This window comes from Ornithodoros turicata, chromosome 4 (assembly GCF_037126465.1).
Source record: "Ornithodoros turicata isolate Travis chromosome 4, ASM3712646v1, whole genome shotgun sequence".
NCBI classification, from domain to species: Eukaryota; Metazoa; Arthropoda; class Arachnida; order Ixodida; family Argasidae; genus Ornithodoros; species Ornithodoros turicata.
Window position 1 is genome coordinate 72,357,944 of NC_088204.1, and position 21,836 is coordinate 72,379,779.

The 21,836-nt window shown below is 47.1% G+C and overlaps 2 protein-coding genes across 2 annotated transcripts in view; one reads left to right on the forward strand and one right to left on the reverse strand.

The window, feature by feature from the left end:
- Positions 1-21,836, forward strand: part of LOC135393437 (uncharacterized) — a 119,506-nt gene that overhangs the window by 64,864 nt on the left and 32,806 nt on the right. The window lies entirely within an intron of this gene.
- On the reverse strand, positions 11,535-15,492 carry LOC135393433 (TNF receptor-associated factor 5-like). Its single transcript, XM_064623870.1, has one exon. It carries the CDS (start codon positions 15,381-15,383, stop codon positions 13,944-13,946), a length of 1,440 nt encoding a protein of 479 aa, XP_064479940.1. The 5' UTR covers positions 15,384-15,492; the 3' UTR covers positions 11,535-13,943.

The following is a 21,836-nucleotide window of genomic DNA, read 5'->3' on the forward strand; positions in this document are numbered from 1 at the left end:
TGTATACCTTCGTCGGACCCTTACGTCTATCGTCCGTCGACTTCGTTTGAACGTCGCATTCACCCAATACTTCCACCACAAGCTGGGTTACAGTAACACAATGCTATGCCCTTGCGGTAATACTCCAAGTATACCGTTCAGCACATTCTCATCGATTGTCAGAAGTATTCCACTAAGCGACGCGGCCTCCAGCGCCAACTTGAACACCCTCACTTGCCCTTATTCAATTGCTTGGGCCTCCGACCAACCCAGCGCATCAGCTGCCAGCTCATCAAGCCCTCATCGCTTTCTTAGCAGCAAGAGGGCTCCTGCGTGAACTCTGAACATTCATCGTCATTCACCATCTTCTCCCCCTCAAGCAATGAAGGTGTCGCCTCAGCGGCGCAACATCCCATTACATCATCATTACTTATTTGTTGTTGTTGTTAGCATGTTGTAGAACACGGACTATATTTTTCAAGTGACACGCACGCACACATAAAACAAGTTTCATTAGGTTATGTCACTGGCTCGTGACGATACCGAGTAAAAGTCTGGAGCTCCGTGGCTAATCAAGTTTCAGATGAGAGAACTGATGTTCTGAGGCTGGAACAACATAGAAGGGACAATCACAAACAAGTTGCCTAAGAAATTCAGACTTAGCGGATGAAGCGGATTATGATCAGTGGCTGAACGACTGGACACATACAGAGAGCTAAAATCGACAACATATTTACTCTTACAAAAAAAAAAAAGAAAAAAAAACAGGTTGCTAACTCGCAGTGAATGCACACCCGATAGGTGCCAGATATCCTTCAACTTCAAATCGCCACGCAGGCTACCTAACTAATCAATTGTTACCTCCGTCTCGTCACCTTTACTTAGCTGTAGGGAGGGGGGGGGGGGGCGTCTGAAGATTGTTCCAAGAGGACTGAGACGACTTCTCGTCGGCGGGGTGTCTCCTGCCGTTTCCCTCGACGTCAAACCGTGCCACACCACACTTGCTCACGTCACAAAAATAAACGAACTGCCTATACAGAAACCTGCACTTGGCACTTAATTCAGACCTATCGCCACTCTTCCCAAATTTCCATAGCGGGAAGACTGCCGGCTACCCATTCTCCTGTCTTCCAGACTAGATCCCCTACATAGAGAGCAGAGTAGCGACACTGAGCGACGCCGATGAGCGAGACCGCCATCTTGGATCCGACGTGGCTGCGTCGCCTAGCAATGGCACGCCAATCTCCCCCTTCTCCGTCGGAGAAACACGCGCTGCCGAGTCAGCTCGCAATAGAGGAAACCGGTTTTGGATGGAGGGGACTCAACATGGACGGCGCATTATTGGCAGGAGAAACCACGTGGCACGATCGGCCCAATCGCGGACACCGACCGGCGGCTCCGGCGCGGAAAAGGACCGCGAACTGTACCCCTATTTAGGGACGCTGTTCCATACCAACTACGGGACGAGTCCCCAAGCCTAATCCAACCATCCTTTATGAGTAGGGAGTGACTTCTTCGGGTTACACCCGATTCCGCCCGGTTATCCCCCCCCCCCCCGAACTGACCTCCGCCCAATTCGGGCTAAACCCGATTTCTCCCCGAATTCCAGTCACTATGAAGTGATGTTTCCAATGAAGACTAACAAAGGTCGCCACGTATAACGCGTGTAAGAATGGGTCACTTACGTTCCTGGCAATACACCTATATGTGTGTCAACACTGTCAATGCCTTTGGGGATTACCGCTGGAAGGTCACGATTCCGCAAATAAAAAAAAAGGAGAAAGAGATTAGGAAGGGACTTAATAGACAAGAGGAGAAACAAAAACACCCGATAACACCCGAAGGCAGAATTATCGCCCGATTTCTCCCTGTATTACAGATTTTAAAATAGCGCCCGATTTTTACCCCCCGAGTCTGTGGAAGGCATTTAACCCGAAAAAGTCACTCCCTATTTATAAGACATCGGGGAACGGGGCTCCTAGAACTCATTCCACGGAGCATTCCCCTTTTCCCGAACGGGAAAATGGTCACCGGGCCTCTGTTAGAAGACACGGCTGGTCACTTTACGTAAAAAACAATTATTTACTTTTGACTCTTCAAATGTCTCGGTGCAAAGACGATTTCCAGGTCTCGGGGGCCAAAACAAGATTCTGGGGGGGGGGGGGGGGCATGTTTATTACGAAAAAAAAAAAAAAGAGGCCGGCAAAAAAGAAAGGTCAGCAAGATTCTGGATGAAAACACGTGGCATCGCGTTACGGTAAACGTTCCGACCGACCCGAAAGTGCCATGCCTGGTCTCGCCGCAGGGTGTCGAGAACTACACACAGAACGCACACGTAGCTGCTTCGAAGCGTCCGGTTTCTGAACCAGTGCCTGTTGTAACAACTCTTTTGTAAATTAACTCACACCAAAAATGTTCAAACAAAAACTCGCACAACAAGTTGTCGCAATTTAACAGGTTAGTCACGATAGTTTATGTCTTCGCCATTTCGTCGAAGTCGCCAATGGCCGAAACGCTATATGAAGGCACCTGACAACAATGTGTCCGACCAGAACCCCTTCTAAAGGCCACATCGACCATAGATTTGGAACACAACGTCCTGTGCCAACCAGGTTTTGCAGAAGTCTTTCTTGGAGAATCGTTGCTGAAACGGTTTAAGAGGGGCAGCCAAAATATTGGTGCTGCAGCTATCAAGACTCCCCCGTTAGCTGAGCTTTTCACTTATGTCAATCTTGTGATATATTTGTTCATTAAAGACAGACTTCAGGTCACACACAAGAAAGTATATGAAATTGGTATTTACAGCAAACATTCATTGTGTCAGCCATGATCATCCAGGTCTATGTATTGGTACGGAAGGTGCCACAATCAGGAACCGTCGCAACCACACACGACAGCAACCATGTTTCTGAGCTGAACCTTATGCACCGATTATGACAAAAGGGATACACAAGCCATAGATAACGCAGCAGCGCAACTGTCTCGCTGTTCCAACGAGACAGTTAACGTAGTAGAGCTAAATAGAATTCCAGTATAGGCTATTATTACTACGAAGTATTTCCCGAAAGTTAGATTTCTTTTGTAAGCTCTAATTTCACAGTGGCTATTCTTCAATTCGCCTTTAATGCAATATGTCTAATGCATTGCAATTGTTTTATTTTTTGCCTTTAGATGGGGGGGGGGGTATGTTGATTGCGAAAGAAAAAGAGGCACGCAAAAAGCAAAGGTCAGCCAGGCAGAAGCCGACTTGTTATTCCCTGTAAAAAAAAAAAAAAAAAAAAACGATACAGAAAAGGAAAAAGACGCAAGCGGCACATGGCCAGCAGGGGGCATGAGTGCACGATCGCTCAGAGGCAGTCAAGGAGCCCAGAGTCACCCAGGAAGCATAATAGCGCTCTGGTAACATCCCATTGCTTCTGCCCTACAGGGCACAGTAGAGTGGCCAAAGAGAGGTCTCTGTGCCCCAGGGCAGATAGGCGGCGCGTGAGTGCAGTCCGAGGAGCGGTATATCTTGGATTGGTCAAGAGTAGATGATGGGTGTCGGCGTCGGTGGAGCAGGAGGGGCACGCCGAAGAGGGACGCTGCTTGATCTTGAACAGGACCGATGGGGTATGGGCAACATTCATGCGAAGACGATGGAGAGCTGACTGTTCCTTTCGAGACAACCGTAGCGACACAGTGAACGCCATCTTCGGGTCAATGCGGTGGAGGAAGGTGTTGGCTGCGACAGTGTTTTCCATGAAAAGGCGGGTGTCGAAGGAAAAGCGCCGACGGATGTATGCGGCACACGGATGGTGATAACGGGATGACAGTGTTGCACGCAGCTGCGCCATAAGCGCGCCTCGCTGCTGCGTCGGCACGTGTGTTTCCCGGCAAGCCATTGCGGCTTGGCACCCACTGAAACCTAACGGAGTGGCCGGAGGTGATGAGGAGGTTGTGCACAGTCAGAATCAGTTAGCGGATGTCAGAACCAACTTGCGAGTGAGGCGAAGACAGTGCCTCCAGCGCCTACTTGCTGTCTGCGAGGACTGTCCAGCTTCCAGGTGGTCGAGAGGATACAAGCTTCAGTGCTGCGTGAATGGCTATACAAGCTCCGCTTCGGTGGACGACGTTTCGTGGGGAAGCTTGAAGGCTTGTTCGATGTTCTCGGAAGGGAGGAACAGTGCTGCTGTGGAGACGCCCGCGGAGACCGAGCCGTCGGTATATATTTGCAGTCGCTGGCTGTGTAGGGCGTCCAGGTGCTCCAGCACGAGGTAGCGCAGGACAGGCGGGGGATGGTCGTTTTTGCTCTTGATGCCAGGGATATGTGTGTACACAGTGGGTGTGACCATCGACCACATTGGTGGGGTGTAAGGCGAAGTAGACGCAGTTGATGGGACCGACCCCTTCAGTCGCCGGACAGCGGCACCGAATGCCGACGCAGGGCAGTCATGGTCGATGTCCCGCAAGTGGTGGGCGGGATGACGAGTAAGGTATCGTGAGTAGGCGTCAAGGGTTTCCAGGTCGCGCAGAATGTGTGCGTTCATTAGCTTTTCTTACGGCGTGGCGGACTGAGAGGCTGTACCTCAGGGTTCCGGTCACCAGGGAGGTGTGGTCGGTGCAGGTAGGATCCCATGACGTTCCAGAGATCCGCCGCAGGACATTGACGAGGACAGACAGCTGTGAGGAGAGAGCTTTGATATGTTTGGACCATGTGAGGCCCCAGTCGATTGTAATGCCCAGATACTTGTGGTGTGGCACGAACTCCACCGGCAAACCTGCAACCCGCAGCGGGAACTGGCGGAATGATCGGGTGTAAACGCCATGGCGACCGTCTTGGATGATGAAACACAGTCCCCGGTCGGAAAGATACAGGACAAAATCATCGAGGGCTCCTTGCAGGTGACGGTGAATCGTGTCACGGCGCGTGCCGGAGGTCCACAGGCATATATCGTCGGCGTAGATGGTGACACTGACGTTGCCTCGGAGGTGAGCTGGTAGGGAGGCCATAACAACGTTGAACAGAAGAGGGCTGAGCACACTACCTTGCAGGACACCGCGGCGAAGAAGAAAGGATTGGGTGTCCTTTTCCGTAGTGCGCACAAACAAATACCGGTCCGATAGGAAGTCCTGAATCCACGACAGCATCCAGCCCCCCACGGTAGCCTCGTGGAGTGACCCCACAACAGTACTGTGGAGTACGCTGGTAGTGGGTCCACTACAAGAAATTCACATTTGACAATTGGCAGCAGTAACAGAAGTACATGCATTGTGAGTTATATTATAACACTATAACAACTACTATACACTATACATTATGTAATACAGTGCACTATAACAAGGCAATATAATCCATTACATCAATCAGTAAGGTAGGGACAGACACAAATATAACTTTACGTTACAATCACCTTATAGGTGGGTGTTCAAAGAGCTGGCTGGAGCACAGAAGAACACGACATAGTTCCTGCTACGAGCTGCAGAGCAGGAGGTCTCCATTAATGGATTGACACGAAAGTATGGACAAACTCACGGCAGGCGAGGACGTTTTCCAGCTTCGAAGACATGCTTCTAAAGCCAATTGTAAATGACAACAGTGCTCACCTATAAATGTGCTCACGTTTTTAGAAGACCCCTAAGCAGATGTGGCCGTACTACACGACTACCCTGTTGAACGAAGCATCTACGTCAGATCTAATACAAGCCTCACCTGTGGGTGAATTTCATCCTCCTCATCATCACCAGCAATGGAGTACAGTATATCGCCCCTGGTGATCAAGCTCCCCATTCACCATCATTAGATAAAGTTGTTGTTGTTTGTTGTTATTTGTAAATCAGATTCTACGGCCCAATTGAAGACGCCTGGAAGATGATATCTGTGCGAAAGTTCTAATATTAAAATCGCCAAGATGATCTAACAAATAAATCGTATTGTTCCTTGCTGATTTGCTGTTATGATTATTGTTATTTTTGTAGTTCCGGATGACATCTTATCCTCACAGCATTTATGGTAGTGGTTACGGGATATAAATACTCTAGTTATATTTTTCATTGAAATACTCATATTGAAAAGCATTTATGGAGAGTATTTTAATACCTCTTTCAACAAAGAAGTTTGTGTTTGTATTTAAATACTTAAAAAAATATTGATGCCAATCCCCTCGCGGGGGTAGGGTTAGAGATGCGAAGCTCCGGAAAAAAACCCGGAAATTTTGGAAAAAAACTTTTTTGTTTTTTCTCTCGTCTCCGGAAAAATTGCCCAAAATTTCCAGGCGACAAAATTCAAAAATGTAAATTTTCGTGCCTTCAATGCGTTCCGACCCTCCAACAGTGCCTCCGGTGCCTCTAATCCCCCAACAACCACCAACTTAGAGCTCCGTGTGGCTGGTCCAAGCGATCGCCATCGCGTTCACATAATGTCGGAGTTCTGGTCGGAGTATGGGTCTGAGTGGACGGGTTGTTCCACAGGGGTGGCATCCATTGAATTGCTTCGTAGACGAAAGCGTGCTCGGCGAACGCAATGCATCCTGGACATGTCCTGGTCGCACGTCACAGCAAACGTCAGGGCACACGTGACCTTAAAGATGGTGGCGCCCTTTAATCGGCAGGCCAAACCGTTTGTAAACAATGCGGTTGTTGTTTCTGCGCAACGTTATGGATGTCTTTCTATCACGGTAATTACTTTTATCCGATAACCTCGCAGTAAAACGCGGAGTTTTGCACATAAGGCCTCGTACTGTTGACAACTTCCAAAGATGCGATGACGACCGCGCGTTAAGACTCACTGAGCCGATGCGATGTACTTAAACTAAGAAGAAATGGGTCACCATGTTGCGGAAGAAGCACAGCATAGTTTACGTGAACAAAATACGTCCATCTCTTGGCGTTATGACCATGGAAATATGTCGGTAAGCGGCAAAACGACATGTAAACGAAGTCACATGACCTCAAAATGACGTTTTCTGTGACGTGCGACCAGGACAAGATGGCAGTTTTGCCAAAAGCACCCGCTTGAGGGCAGTTACAACAATGGCGGGTTTGTGTCATCCCTGTGGGTTGTTCCAGTTATCTATCGCTGAGTAGATAGCAGTCTCATGGGACGCTCTGCTCCGTATTTGTGCCTAGAGGGTGAACATTACTAAAGTTTCTAGCTCATTGTATGCTGTGGCTTGGCCGGCAATGCTTCGACTCAGCAGTTACCAGGTTTGTTTCCACTTTTTCCAATTCAAAAAAAAAAAAAAAACCCCGAAGAAAACGGTTTTTTTCGAGCGATTCAAAATTTCCAGAAATTTTGCATCGCTAGGTAGGGTGATGGTGCTTGAAAAATATCCGGGGGGAGGAAATGCACCTTTTTCTCTGCGTACAATACATTCTTATATAATTTTTACAAATCACGCGCAGGACGTAATTACAGTGGACAAACATAAAATGAGCATCGACATTTTCTTGTGTGCTTGAAGACTTTGAACTTCATTTCTTCGGTGGCCGTTCTGCATGCGTTAGCACCTTCCCTTTTTCTGTCTTGAGTTCTCACAGCTCGTCCTAAACACCGAAAGCTGCAGCCAACAAAGGGTGAGTTGCTGAGTTGAAAGTTGAAAGGTTGAGGTATCAGAATTCACGCACTCACCAAAACTAGGATGTTATCATCTCTCAATATATTGCCAAATCTATATTATACACCAGTGCACTCACTCAATGCGCGCAGTATGGGGGGAGCGGGGGGGGGGTATGTCTATTATATAAAAAATAGGAGGGAAAAGTTAGCCACCGCTACGGCGGCTACAAGCCAACAAAAGGAAAACAAACAAAAAGCAAAATAAACAAACAAAACGGAAAACAGTATAGGTTTGCCCACGAATCAACCTTGCATCAACCTTTCCCTTCTCTCTTTTTACTTTGTATTAAACATATCCTCCCCAACCTTGAATTAACTTCACTTCATCTGATCTTAGTTGTTCGTGCGCCCTAAAAACCCGAATCATCATCATCATCACAGCATCTGCCAGAGGAGGAAGCGTTTAGGGGGGATATATTTATTAGAACAAAGAAAAATAAGGAGGAAGCGTCAGCCAAACGGGGCGTCAGCTTGTTATCCCGCAAAAAAACAAAAAAGATAAAAAGACACAAAAAGAAGAATAAAGTAAATAAAAAGAAAAGAAAATAATTAGCAAATAAAGGATAAACTAACAAACAGTGAAAGAAGAATGAGAAAAATTAAAGACAAAAATGACTTTAAAAGAAAGATGAGGTTTAATGCGTTGACGGCAGGGTTGCGGAGTTGGGTGCCCCGGAGGCAGTTTTGGTTTCAAGGTGCTGGTTTCTGCCCTCGCACCCTTTGCACCGCACCTGCACACGGTCAAGAGTGAAATACCCTCGTCTTTGTGCTTCTTCCGTGCTTCTTCCGAGCCGAGTCACGTGCGCCTCCGCTAACGGAGTGCAAAAAGTGATCCCTGTCCCGTCAGTCAGTACGGAGTATGGTGTCATCAAGAAAACACGTCCTCTGTTTCCTCTACTGGAGTTCACATTCCAATCAGCGGATGTTCGGTTGACCCTGTCAAACAAACTTTTGTCTCCGTGGAAAGTGTTCTGAGGAAGGTATCAACCGTTGAACATCAGCCGCATGGGTATGCCGAGGAAATCGACAGTTTTAAGGAAATGGCGTTGAAGAACGAACAACTCCTGAACAGGCTTCTCGAGAACCAGGAGCGTGTTGCTGCTGATGTTGGCAACACAGAGAGCAAAGTGACGCAGCAAGTGCAGGACCAAGCGGAGATTAAGATGTCACTAATAAATATTGCTGAATTACTCTCAGTGTTTGAATTGCAAATGTCATCGATAAGCCCTGACAATGTCGCTACAAGTGTAAAGTCAGTGAATGAAAACGTCGAGCAAGTGAGTGAGCGAGTGGGAAACGTGCTCGACACGCTCCAACAAATAAGTGCTACGTTAAATGATGTGAAAGGAATTAAAGGGAAACTGAATCCTCTGTTGCAGTGTCCCGAGGAATTGACAAAATTTATGAATGCTGACGTTGAAGCTAGAGAAAAAATCCCACTCGTGAAAGCGAACTCCCACAGCGGTTGAGTTCGTAGAGGAACGTGTGTACACTTCGTATTCCTCCACGGCACCGGAGGAGGAAGCTTTCTTTTTTACTGGAGGCTTTAAGAAGATATTCCGTAATATGTCACATGCACACAATACTATTACTTATTGGATGCTTTTGCATTGGATTGGATTGGATGGCAGGACACGCAAGTCTGATGTGTGTGTGCTTTGTGGATGCTCTGTGAAGTTGCACATACACTTTACTGCATCCGATACTCTGTCGCTGAGACTCGCACTGTGCAAGGCTCCGTGCGATACCATTCTCAAGAGTCGCTATGCAATCCCCTTCACCTGTAGGTTCATGCACCCAACGGACTGGGCGAAGGGCATCGTGTGCAGTACAGTTCACCCAAAGGCTGTCCTAAATGGTGGTCGTAATAACGGCGCGCATTGCAGGCCAACCAGTGCTGAAAACAATGTGGTTCTTATTGAACCGGCACCATCCCTATTCACTCTAATTGAAGATGGTGTCAGTGATAACGGTTCTGTTTGCATTGGCATAAGACTTCACCCTGAAATGGCGTAATAAATATCTTCGAAGAGCGCGCCCCGTCTGACATGTAATTGTTCGTCTATACACGTATGTACTCCGTTGTTTCTTGTTTCTTCGCAGCAAGAGTCATCCTGATAGGAGGAAAACGAATATTTATTTCTCAGTTTGCTGCACGGCAATGACGTCATGATGTGCGGGCTCGTTATGTCCGCCTTCACACTCTTAGAAAAAAGGGTGGAGCTGTTACACCTTCTTGGAGGTAATAGTTGTCACATACGTTGTACCAAAAACGTTGCGAAGTTCTACCTGCTACGGTCACCCCTAAAACAGAACTTCACCGCATAGCACGTTGTCCGCCAACCGTTGCCACGAATGATAGGGTTACCGCTTCTGATTCGGTGAGCGAGGGGGGCGTACGCCTTTTTGTAGCAATGTAGCAAGGGAAAACAGAGCAATACATCGTGTTAACAGGTAGAATAAAGCAAAAAAAAAAAAAAAAACTGGCAATACACATAGCCGTCACTATGGACGAACGTATATGGTTGTTGAATGTGCTACTTTTAGAATGCAAATAATGTTCGAACCAGAGCTATTAACGCCAATCGTCACACCGGCTGGTATGTGACCGGCCGCAGTTCGAACTCCAATGTTACTAACCCCCTTTACCCCCCGTAGCTGTTCACGACTCCAGAAAAGCGTAAGAGCAACAGTGTTTCATTTCTCATGAGTGAGTGGGTGAACTGCAAAAAAAGCAAAAAAAAAACAAAACAAAACAAAACAAAGTGGAGTAAATTAACACCACCCATGTGGAAGCCGACTACTCCATACCACGTGGACAACTCTGAGCGCATGAACGTACATACACTTGGACTGCAAACACTCAGATACGAAGAGTTCTCGTCAAGAAAGCCAGCATGGATACGCAACATTTCATTTTCTTGTTATTTTATTCCCCCCATTCCACCAAGCACTGGGGTAGAGTATCGCCTGTTGCGATGAAACTCCCCACTCTCCAAGGCCGAAAATAACGTTGTTGTTGTTGTTCTTCGATTTAGGGACGCAGATATCCGTATTCGAGATTTGGACTGACCTATACAGGGTGTTCAAAATTAAGCTTTCACGAGCGCTACGCAAACACAGCGATGACAGAAAACCGGATGATAACTTTACGTTACTTGTGTAAGAAACAGGTGCTGCTAATTATCTAGCACCTGTTTCTTACTCAAGGAACAGAAAAATAGCACCAGTTTTTCTTTTGTTCGCCTATTTATAAAGTGCCAGTGAAAGCTTAATTTTGAACACCCTGTATATTGGAGGAGATGGGCAGTAACTTTTTTTTTGTAGTCGACTACAGCTGCTACGTCTTGAGAGTGTAGTTGAACTACTATTGTAACTAATCATAGCACCAGTACTTAGAACTACTTTAAACTAGCTACATAGTTTAACTACATTTTAAACTACCTTTACGTTTTGTGCGCGGTGTCCAGAATAAAGTACACCGACGGTTTAGACAGACGGATCACATCGTCGGAACATGCCTTCTGCCTGAACTCTACACCGTGCAATGAATAACCAATAAATTTTAGTTATAGATACTTCACGTAGGAGAAACGCAGGAAGTCTAAGGAGAGGTCATTTGGTTCCCAAGAATAGCGTGCAGCATTTTGAAGCTCTCACACTGCAATGGTAAAAGCTTTCGCCATTCATCGTGCATGTGTTTGTTTGTATCAAGAATTAATTAATTTAGGTAACTGACAGCGAAGAATGTGAAAAGGAAGGGCAAGGTTTTTGTTGATTGATTTAAAAGCCTTTGCAGTATATGAATAACACGCTTTTCCAGTCCAGAGGTTAAGCGAACTAAACGAAATTGTGTACCTGCGCACTCTTCAGGCTAACCCTGTTTGGGGAGAAGAAGCAGGAGGCCACACTAAAGTATGGGTTGTGGAACTCACCTTGAGGAATTTGTTGGAGTTCTTCACATTTCCTAATATTGCTTTATTTGGGCAAATTGCACAACACGCCACAAAGTATTTTTTTCTTCTTTTCATTAGGGTTTACCAATGCATTTTTATCATCCAAACTTCACAATCAATGTCTTCATCCCACCACGGCTCGAACGGCTCCTGCGTCCAATGCACTGGTGGTCCTGTCTCAAAGTGTTGCATCCTAAAGGTGCGTCCTTACTATGCCGATCGACATAGTGAGGCATAGGCGCACCGAGAAAGCCGATCGGCATTGTGAGAACGCACCTTGACACCGACCGTATGAAACACCACCTCACCCCAGGCGCTTTGCGCTGCGCCAGGCGAAGCATGGCACCCCATGTATTGTGTAGTATGCACCTGGGCTTTGTGATGATTGTGTTGTGTTCCTTGTCCTTCTATGTTTAATTGCCTGCTCCACTGTAATGTTATCCTTGTTCTCCTCAGTTGTGTGAACCAAGATAGGCTTGCCTACCAATAAGAAAGGCTGCTTCAAAGGGGGATCTCCCCAGGAGTTTGTTTCTACTTTCCCCACAAATGCGAAGGAGATCAAGGGTTGCCGCTTGTTCTCTCTCAGAATTAGAGGCAAGAGAAGAGCGCAATTCTGTTGGAACGACAAACTTGGCCTCCAAATCTGTCGCTTTTCCCGGGCCGTTCCTTCCAACTTTTGGTTCGATCCTTTTTCTGAAAACGGCATCGGAGGAGCAAGGGAACATATATTGTCATTGGGCCGAACTTCCATCTTTCGTAAACAAAAAGTTCATTATTGAATATTAGTTGGGGGAATGCTTCAGGGGGTAGCTAGTGCGTCTTAAAGGGACTATGAAACGATTTTTTTCTTCGTTTCGTTCGAAGGAAGACATTTTTCTGAGTCTAGAACTGAAATTTTACTTTCGTCGCGCGAGCGGATTTCTCGGGAGCGAATTTAAACGGAGCGGCGAAGGGAGGACAGCTAGCGCCGCGCCGTGGCGAGCTGCCGATTAGGCTGCTTAGGATTAGGCAAGCCTAAACCTAAACCACGGTCCCTTGATAGCTTCCTGGTCACGCAGCTTCTCCGTAACTCTATGGGGAAGCTTTGCCCAGGGACCGGAGCGCCCGCGTGGTGGCGCTGCCATCGGAACGCGGGAGAGAGACGCCTGAGTCTCCCATTGCAGTACACGTTTTTCGGCTGTTGTCGCGTTGTAACCGTGTGCTAGCAGCATGCCAGAGACATGCTGTGTTACCAAATGTCGCTCTGGGTATTCGGGGGTGGCAAGGGGGTGTACATGTTCGCTTTTCATGCGAATTCTGACAAGCGTGAGAAGTGGAAACGTGCCATCCATCGCATTGATGGTGGGCAGTTCAGTTTCGACTCTCCACACACACGTGTCTGCGAGAAGCACTTTGACCACGGCGATGTCGTATGGCACGACGAACTCGTCATCAACGGCGATAAAGTGCTGCACAAGCGTGGAAAGTCAAAGCTTGCGTGCAAAGTCAATGCAGTGCCGCGCATATTCGACGGCTGCCGTCGTATCTGAGCACGCGAAGCCGATCTGAACTGCGAAGCCGTTCTGTCAGACAACGATGCCCGGGAAACAACCCCGTAAAAAGAAGGCGTTTGCCGTAGACACCAACAACGAACTCAGTGCTTTTATGGAGAGAATCTGAAAGAAAATTGCTCATGGAACTGGGGCTTTTCAGCTCAGGGGAAAGCTATCAAGGGACCGTTCCTAAACCTAAACCTAGCGGAGACACAACGGGCAACTTGACGCGACCGCGGCCGGCTCAGCAACACGTCATCGTGACGTGTTGCCGAGCCGAGGAATCCCGCCAGGAGCATGCGCCGTAGGATCCCGCGTATGCGTTCATCGGGAGTGGAAATCTCCATGACAGCAGCTTTCGCACGATCGGCAGATTTCGGCAGTGGCGGCAGCCACAGCGCAAGCTCGCGGCATTACTTGCTATTGTGCAACACTGGTGACGTAACGGGGAACCGAAGTGCGGCCCGTACAGTTACACCGTCGACAGGGAAATATGCGCGGGAGAGGAGGAACGCGGAAGAGACATTTCCAGCGCGCGCTCCTCGCAGAGTGGAGCGATTTCGTCCGGAAAAATTTGTGGCATATTAGTTTCTCTGCGGGAAGAACAGTTTCCATCGAAAAAAGTATGGGGGTTCGGGAAATTTCATAGTCCCTTTAAGGGGGCGGGCTTAACGAAGAATTTATCGCCGATTAGTTATTGAAAACAGAAAGAAAGAGATACGATTGCCATGATTAAAAAAACACAATTCTGACCACAGTTGGAGTAGACACTATGTATTTAGTGTACACACCTACATCAGGTTTTTAAATTCCTGCAGTGATCCTACACATCATGGCGGTTAATAGACAAGCAAGCTGGTGCTTGTGGGCTCATACGTTGAGTCACATACCGCTCATGACGACGGTAACGCAAACAGTAATTGAGTTGTCGTGAACAAAACCGCCATTCACTGCATCTTCCAGTTTGCACAATTTCGGGAAGCCGAAGCCGTAATTTGAACTTTCAACAGGCCTATTGAAACAACGAGGTACGTTTTTAAACGCTTTTGGTACATCAATACAATGCCGAATATTCTTTTTCTCGTCAGATGGATGCACCAAGGTGAGCGTATAGGGAAATAAGAAGGGCCATTTCAAGAGAGAGTCTTTGGTGCCACGACAAATATGGAGAAAAGCACCTATGTACATGATGCCATCATATTGTTTGAATTTCACACTGAACTTTACGGAGTAGCCACACAACGCAAAAACATCAGAGTAGGTGTCGGCAGTCTCACCGTCATTTGCTTTCTTCTTAAGCTCGTCGACGTCTTGGACGTGAAAAAAGGCAACGTTGCCTCCGTATCCATTTGAATCCCTCAGAGTTCGGAGGATATCTTTCATGCTGCTCAGTCTGTCGTCGGTTGACGACGAATGATCTTGCATACGTTTCGACATCCCCTCAAGAGTTTCGGAGCATTGTTTCTGCCCTTCACCAGATCTCACTACGTTCTGAGCTACTTCTTTTTGTAATTCGATCAGAGCAGTCAGCCTCTCCCGGTTTGAAGTGACGATATTCTGAACCTCTGCGTCACGTCCAACTTCGTTGCTAAATTGGTCTTCAATAGAAGATAGCGCTTCCGTAACTGTATGCAGGGTAGAGGCCAAGTTTGATACACCTTCTGTGGAGAGCCTATGTTCGTCTTGAATCGTGCGGAGTACTTGAGCATAATTCACGACGCACTCTTTCGTACTGTCGATCCCCACAGCATGGATATTTAATTGGTCTTCAATAGCACGTAGCTTATCCGCTATATCTGATAGTGAGGAGTTGATCTGTCTTCCAATCCCGATGACGCTCGTGTCAATACAAACATCGTCGCTCGGACAGGAAGTATTTTGAGCCCCGCACTGTTCTTCCATGTAATGGGTGATGATGTCTTTAAGGGGTATGGTTGCACGACACTTCTTACATGTTAGTGGATGAAACTCGCAGTCCTTCAAGAAGTGAGATTTCATCCGTTCCAGCGATCCGACGAAATTACATCCATGGTTGAAGTTGCAGCAGCGAACATGCAGTTTGTGCAGACGCGTCATTCTAATGGGGAATGTTTGCACTTCACTTTCAAGAAACCCTTGCTGGTCGACCGGACACTGTCGGGTGGTTCGAAGGATGCTGCGATAACAGTCCTCACAAAGAGAATGGAAACATTCCAGCCTCACGATATTCTGAGGAACGACGGCGCATAAGTCACACGATATCGTCGATGGAAGATCCACAAATTGCAAGGGACGCCACGCCAGGGCTTCAAAGTGTCCAGGAAGGTAGCTTACGGAAGACATCTCACAGTCGAAAACGAAGCCTTCGTCGAGGTGGCAAGAGATGGGTACGTGGCAGAGATTGCGTGCAACCTTTTTGTATCACCGAGTGAAGTCTATATAGCGCTGAGGTAGGTGGATGCCAGACACTTGTACATACAAGAGACGCGTGACTTTTCATCGGAACAAAGGAAAGTACGTCACGTTGGATGATGGCCAAGCCCAAGCTAAAGACAGCACGGATTCTTCAAAGAAGTCTCTTCAATGCTTTGCTTTGAGGTGATACCTTCGCGTGATATGACGGGCTCGAACGACGACATAGAGTCCTATTTTAATCATATTATTGCAGGAGGAATTATTCTGAATTTGCCTTTGGTTCAAAGCATGCTGAGTGCTGTAAACGAACGGTTGGGTTTCCAGCGGCCCATATATTTTGAATAAGAGTCGCTATGATTTCGATAATTACCGAATTAGCTTATCGAGTATGCAATTGTTACGTCATGTGGCTTGCTTGATGGCGCACTCTAAGGTGTCGCAGGGATTAAGCTAACAGCGGGCGTGCCATGCATCGCCACGTATGCATGTCACGTATGTGCAGCATGGATGCATGTCTTGCATCAGTCGAGGCTAGTACTGATATAAGCGCACGTTGTTATTACAGGATGCGCCATGTAGTTCTATAGTTAGCATGTTGTATACCTTCGTCGGACCCTTACGTCTGTCGTCCGTCCACTTCGTTTGAACGTCGCATTCACCCCATACTTCCACCACAAGCTGGGTTACAGTAACACAATGCTATGCCCTTGCGGTAATACTCCAAGTATACCGTTCATCACATTCTCATCGATTGTCAGAAGTATTCCACTAAGCGACGCGGGCTCCAGCGCCAACTTGAACACCTTCACTTGCCCTTCCTCAATTGTTTGGGCCGCCGACCAACCCAGCGCATCAGCTACCAGCTCATCAAGCCCTCATCGCTTTCTTACCAGCAACAGGGCTCCTGCGTGAACTCTGAACATTCATCGTCATTCACCATCTTCTCCCCCTCAAGCAATGAAGGTGTCGCCTCAGCGGCGCAACATCCCACTACATCGTCATTACTTATTTGTTGTTGTTGTTGTTGTTAGCATGTTGTAGAACATGGACTATATTTTTCAAGCGACACGCACACACACATAAAACAAGTTTCATTAGGTTATGTCACTGGCTCGTGACGATTCCAAGTAAAAGTCTGGAGCTCCGTGGCTAATCAAGATCTAGACTTAGCGGGTGAAGCGGATTACGATCAGTGGCTGAGCGACTGGACACATACAGAGAGCTAAGATCGACAACATATTTACTCTCACAAAAAAAAAAAAGAGAGAGAGAGAAAAAAGAGAAAAAAAAATAGGTTGCCAACTCGGAGTGAATGCACACCCGATAAGTGCCAGATATCCTTCAACTTCAAATCGCCACGCAGGCTACCTAACTAATCAATTGTTACCTCCGTCTCGTCAACTTTACTTAGCTGTAGGGGGTCTGAAGATTGTTCCAAGAGGACTGAGACGACTTCTCGTCGGCGGGGTGTCTCCTGCCGTTTCCCTCGACGTCAAACCGTGCCACATCACTTCCACCACAAGCTGGGTTACAGTAACACAATGCTATGCCCTTTCGGTAATACTCCAAGTATACCGTTCAGCACATTCTCATCGATTGTCAGAAGTATTCCACTAAGCGACGCGGGCTCCAGCGCCAACTTGAACACCCTCACTTGCCCTTATTCAATTGCTTGGGCCTCCGACCAACCCAGCGCATCAGCTACCAGCTCATCAAGCCCTCATCGCTTTCTTACCAGCAACAGGGCTCCTGCGTGAACTCTGAACATTCATCGTCATTCACCATCTTCTCCCCCTCAAGCAATGAAGGTGTCGCCTCAGCGTCCCACTACATCATCATTCCTTATTTGTTGTTGTTGTTGTTAGCATGTTGTACCGAACACGGACTATATTTTTCCAAGTGACACGTACACACACATAAAACAAGTTTCATTAGGTTATGTCACTGGCTCGTGACGATACCGAGTAAAAGCCTGGAGCTCCGTGGCTAATCAAGTTTCAGATGAGAGAACTGATGTTCTGAGGCTGGAACAACATAGAAGGGACAATCACAAACAAGGCCTCAAGTTGCCTAAGAAATTAACGATGAAAGATGAAAGTCACTGAAAAGGTTAGCCAGCTGTAGGACTCGAACCCACATCTTCTGGATTACCGGTAATCCAGAAGATGTGGGTTCGAGTCCTACAGCTGGCTAACCTTTTCAGTGACTTTCATCTTTCAAGTTTCAGACTTAGCGGGTGAAGCCGATTACGATCAGTGGCTGAACGACTGGACACATACAGAGAGCTAAAATCGACAACATATTTACTCTCACTAAAAAAAAAAGAAGAAAAAAGGTTGCCAACTCGCAGTGAATGCACACTCGATAAGTGCCAGATATCCTTCAACTTCAAATCGCCACGCAGGCTACCTAACTAATCAATTGTTACCTCCGTCTCGTCAACTTTACTTAGCTGTAGGGGGGGTGGGAGTCTAAAGATTGTTCCAAGAGGACTGAGACGACTTCTCGTCGGCGGGGTGTCTCCTGCCGTTTCCCTCGACGTCAAACCGTGCCACATCACACTTGCTCACGTCACAAAAATAAACGAACTGCCTGTGCAGAAACCTGCACTTGGCACTTCAGACCTATCGCCACTCTTCCCAAATTTCCCCGGCGGGAAGACTGCCGGCTACCCCCGTTCTCCTGTCTTCCAGACTAGATCCCCTACATAGAGAGCAGAGTAGCGACACTGAGCGACGCCGATGAGCGAGACCGCCATCTTGGGTCTGGCGTGGCTGCGTCGCCTAGCAACGGCACGCCAACCTCCCCCTTCTCCGTCGGAGAAACACGCGCTGCCGAGCCAGCTCGCAACCGAGGAAATCGGTTTTGGATGGAGGGAACTCAACATGGACGGCGCGTTCTTGGAAGGAGAAACCACGTGACACGATCGGCCCAATCGCGGGCACCGAACGGCGGCTCCGGCGCGGAAAAGGAACGCGAACTGTACCCCTATTTAGTGACTCTATTCCAGACCAACTACGGGACGAGTCCCCCAGTCTAATCCAACCATCCTCTATAAGTAGGGAGTGACTTCTTCGGGTTACACCTGATTCCGCCCGATTATTCCCCCCCGAACTGACCTCCGGCCAATTCGGGCTAAGCCCGATTTCTCCTCGAATTCCAGTCACTATGAAATCCTCAAGTGACGTTTCCAATGAAGACGAACAAAGGTTGCCACGTATAACGCTAACGCGTGTAAGAATGGGTCACCTACGTTCCCAGCAATGCACCCATGTGTGTCAACACTGTCAATGCCTTTGGGGATTGCCGCTGGAAGGTCACAATTCTGCAAAAAAAAAAAAAAAGAAAGCTGCAAAAAAAAGGGGAAAGAGATTAGGAAGGGACTTAATAGACAAGAGGAGAAACAAAAACACCCGATAACACCCGAAGGCAGAATTATCGCCCGATTTCTCCCTGAATTACAGATTTAAAAATAGCGCCCGATTTTTACCCCCCGAATCTGTGAAAGGCATTTAACCCCAAAAAAGTCACTCCCTGTTTATAAGACATCGGAAAACGGGGCTCCTAGAACTCATTTCACGGAGCATCCCCTTTTTCCCGAACGGGAAAATGGTTGCCAGGCCTCTGTTACAAGACACGCCTCGTCACTTTACGTAAAAAACAAGAGAAAAAGAGGCAGGCAAAAAGGAAAGGTCAGCCATGCAGAAGCCGACTTGATATTCCTTGTAAAAAAAAAAACGAAACAGAGAAGGAAAAAGACGCAAGCGACACATGGGCAGCAGGGGGGCATGAGTGCACGATCGCTCAGAGGCAGTCTAGGAGCCCAGAGTCGCCCAGGAAGCATAATAGCGCTCTGGTAACAGCCCATTGCTTCTGATGATGGAAAAATATCAAGAGATGGAGGAAGCGAGTTAATGTGGAGGATGCAGAACAAGCCGTGAAAGAAGATGAAGAGGTGACAATGATGAGCCACAGACAAGCCATGCGAGCTATCCAGACCAAATTAGACAACCCCATACGTCGAAAACATTGCAGCCTCGTAGGCAGCTGTGGATCGTTCGGGGCGGTGACATCACGAACGTAAGGGGTCGTAACGAGAACGATAGCCTCAACGAGAAAGCTAAACGCGGAGCAGAGATTGTGACCACACACTAAACTTTTTTACACCCTTTTCAGTGTAAGGTGGGTGTGCCATAACTCACACCCCTTTGAGTGTAAAAATTTGTAGGTGTAATGAAATACACCTACCTCTCAGGGTGTATTTCACAACACACACGCACACACACACACACCTCTGGAAGGTTGTAACATCTACTTAGCGGGTGTGCTGCTTATTGGTCTACACTGGTGGTTGGACGATGCCCTATAACTGAGACTGATTCAATTGTGTGCGCGTAAAGTCCGCAGCTTTGGTTCCATAGTGCGTGTATCATGCATATCAGCCAAAGTAAACACATAACGTGAACATGTAATGCATTGTGTGCTCCCAATATAGCAATTACGAACTGGTGCCATATTGGACCAATATGATATACGGATAAGGATATACGCGCTTACATTTAGACGCGCTTAGAGATTAATTCGAAACATCACATAAATGTGATGACGAACCAAGCTCACTTAGAAAGGCATTTCCCTTCTAAGAGCAAAACAGACGCTATATACACTGCCTGTCTTGCGAGCGTCTGCAAATTCGATAGCCCTGCTCCCATTCCAGTCAAAACCAAGGGTGAGATGTCCAAGTTTAATTTGATTATACACACAAATAAACACTGAATCGAGGAATTGCTTGGTGTATCAACTCACCATCAAGATAACGTTTGTGTTTCTTACTTGTTTTGGTATGAAGGAAAATTAAGACTCAGAGTACACGCCATTTATATTCCATGAAATGTTAAACATTTCACAATAAGGCAAAACGCCCCTAAATCATTGCACCCTTATTACACCCTTAGTACACCTTTAACACACCAGTGTAGATGTGCACCCAATTCACACCCACGTATGAGAGGATCAGCACCGAAAGGGTGTAATAAGAGTATGATCTGGGTGTATATTTCAAAATACACCTCTCTTACACTAACATTGGTGTAAAAAAATTTAGTGTGCACAAGAAAGCATCTATAAGGTTCCTCGTTTCGTTATTCCTAACGGCTTGCTGACGTTCAAGCGGCCAAACAAAGATGGCTAAATGATTCTTTGCTTGGGCGATGACACACACGGACAACAGTGCCCCATGGACTCGATGGTGTCAGGTTGACTTTCAGCAGGAGGAGACAGATTTGGTAAAGTCCGCCGCTGTCCGCATCGTTTGTTAGGACTTGCAACCGTACTGCACGCCGCCTTGATAGCCACGGCCACGATGAACGACTAAGGCGAATTGTATAAATATATATATATATATAAAGAGGGGGAAAAGCCATTAAAAAAATAAGTAAATGATGCTAGACGTGTTTGAAATTCAAACTTACAGATTAAAATGGCTTCTATGGCTGCACGTAGAGAAACAGATACTCATTGAACGATGCGACAGCACCAGAGGACACGTGTTTCGCCGTGTTACGCCGAGAGGACACGTGTTTCGCCGAGCCGCAAACACGGCGAAACATATATATATATATATATATATATATATATATATAGATACTCATGGAACGATGCGGCAGCACCAGAGGACACGTGTTTCGTGCAGCCAAACGTGCAGCCAAAGAGCGTATGCTATTTTTCTTCATTTAATACTTTACTGGCTTCGCACTGGGCTTTCAGAGGTGAGTCACTCACCCTGACGGGAGGACATCGCGTTCCACGTGACCTTCCGACGCCACTCGCTCAAACGTCGCCCACCTACGCATTGCTGATGAAGGCCCAATAAGGCCGAAACAGCTGTCCAATGCTGGTGTGGCGACGTTTGGGACTTATAAACATATGTTCAACGTGCAGCCAAAGAGCGTATGCTATTTTTCTTCATTTAATACTTTACTGGCTTCGCACTGAGCTTTCAGAGGTGAGTCACTCACCCTGACGGGAGGACATCACGTTCCACGTGACCTTCCGACGCCTCTCGCTCAAACGTCGCCCACCTACGCATTGCTGATGAAGGCCCAATAAGGCCGAAACAGCTGTCCAATGCTGGTGTGGCGACGTTTGGGACTTAAAAACATATGTTCAACGTGCAGCCAAAGAGCGTATGCTATTTTTCTTCATTTTATATATATATATATATATATATATACACAACAAATTTAGCTTTTTGAATGTTTGAAATGAGACAGTTTGAAACAAGCCACATGATGATGACTGAAAAGAAAAAAAAGGGAAACAAGCCACATAAATATGCCTCTACATAGCTGTTTGCAGTCGAAGACAAGAACGATAGATTGT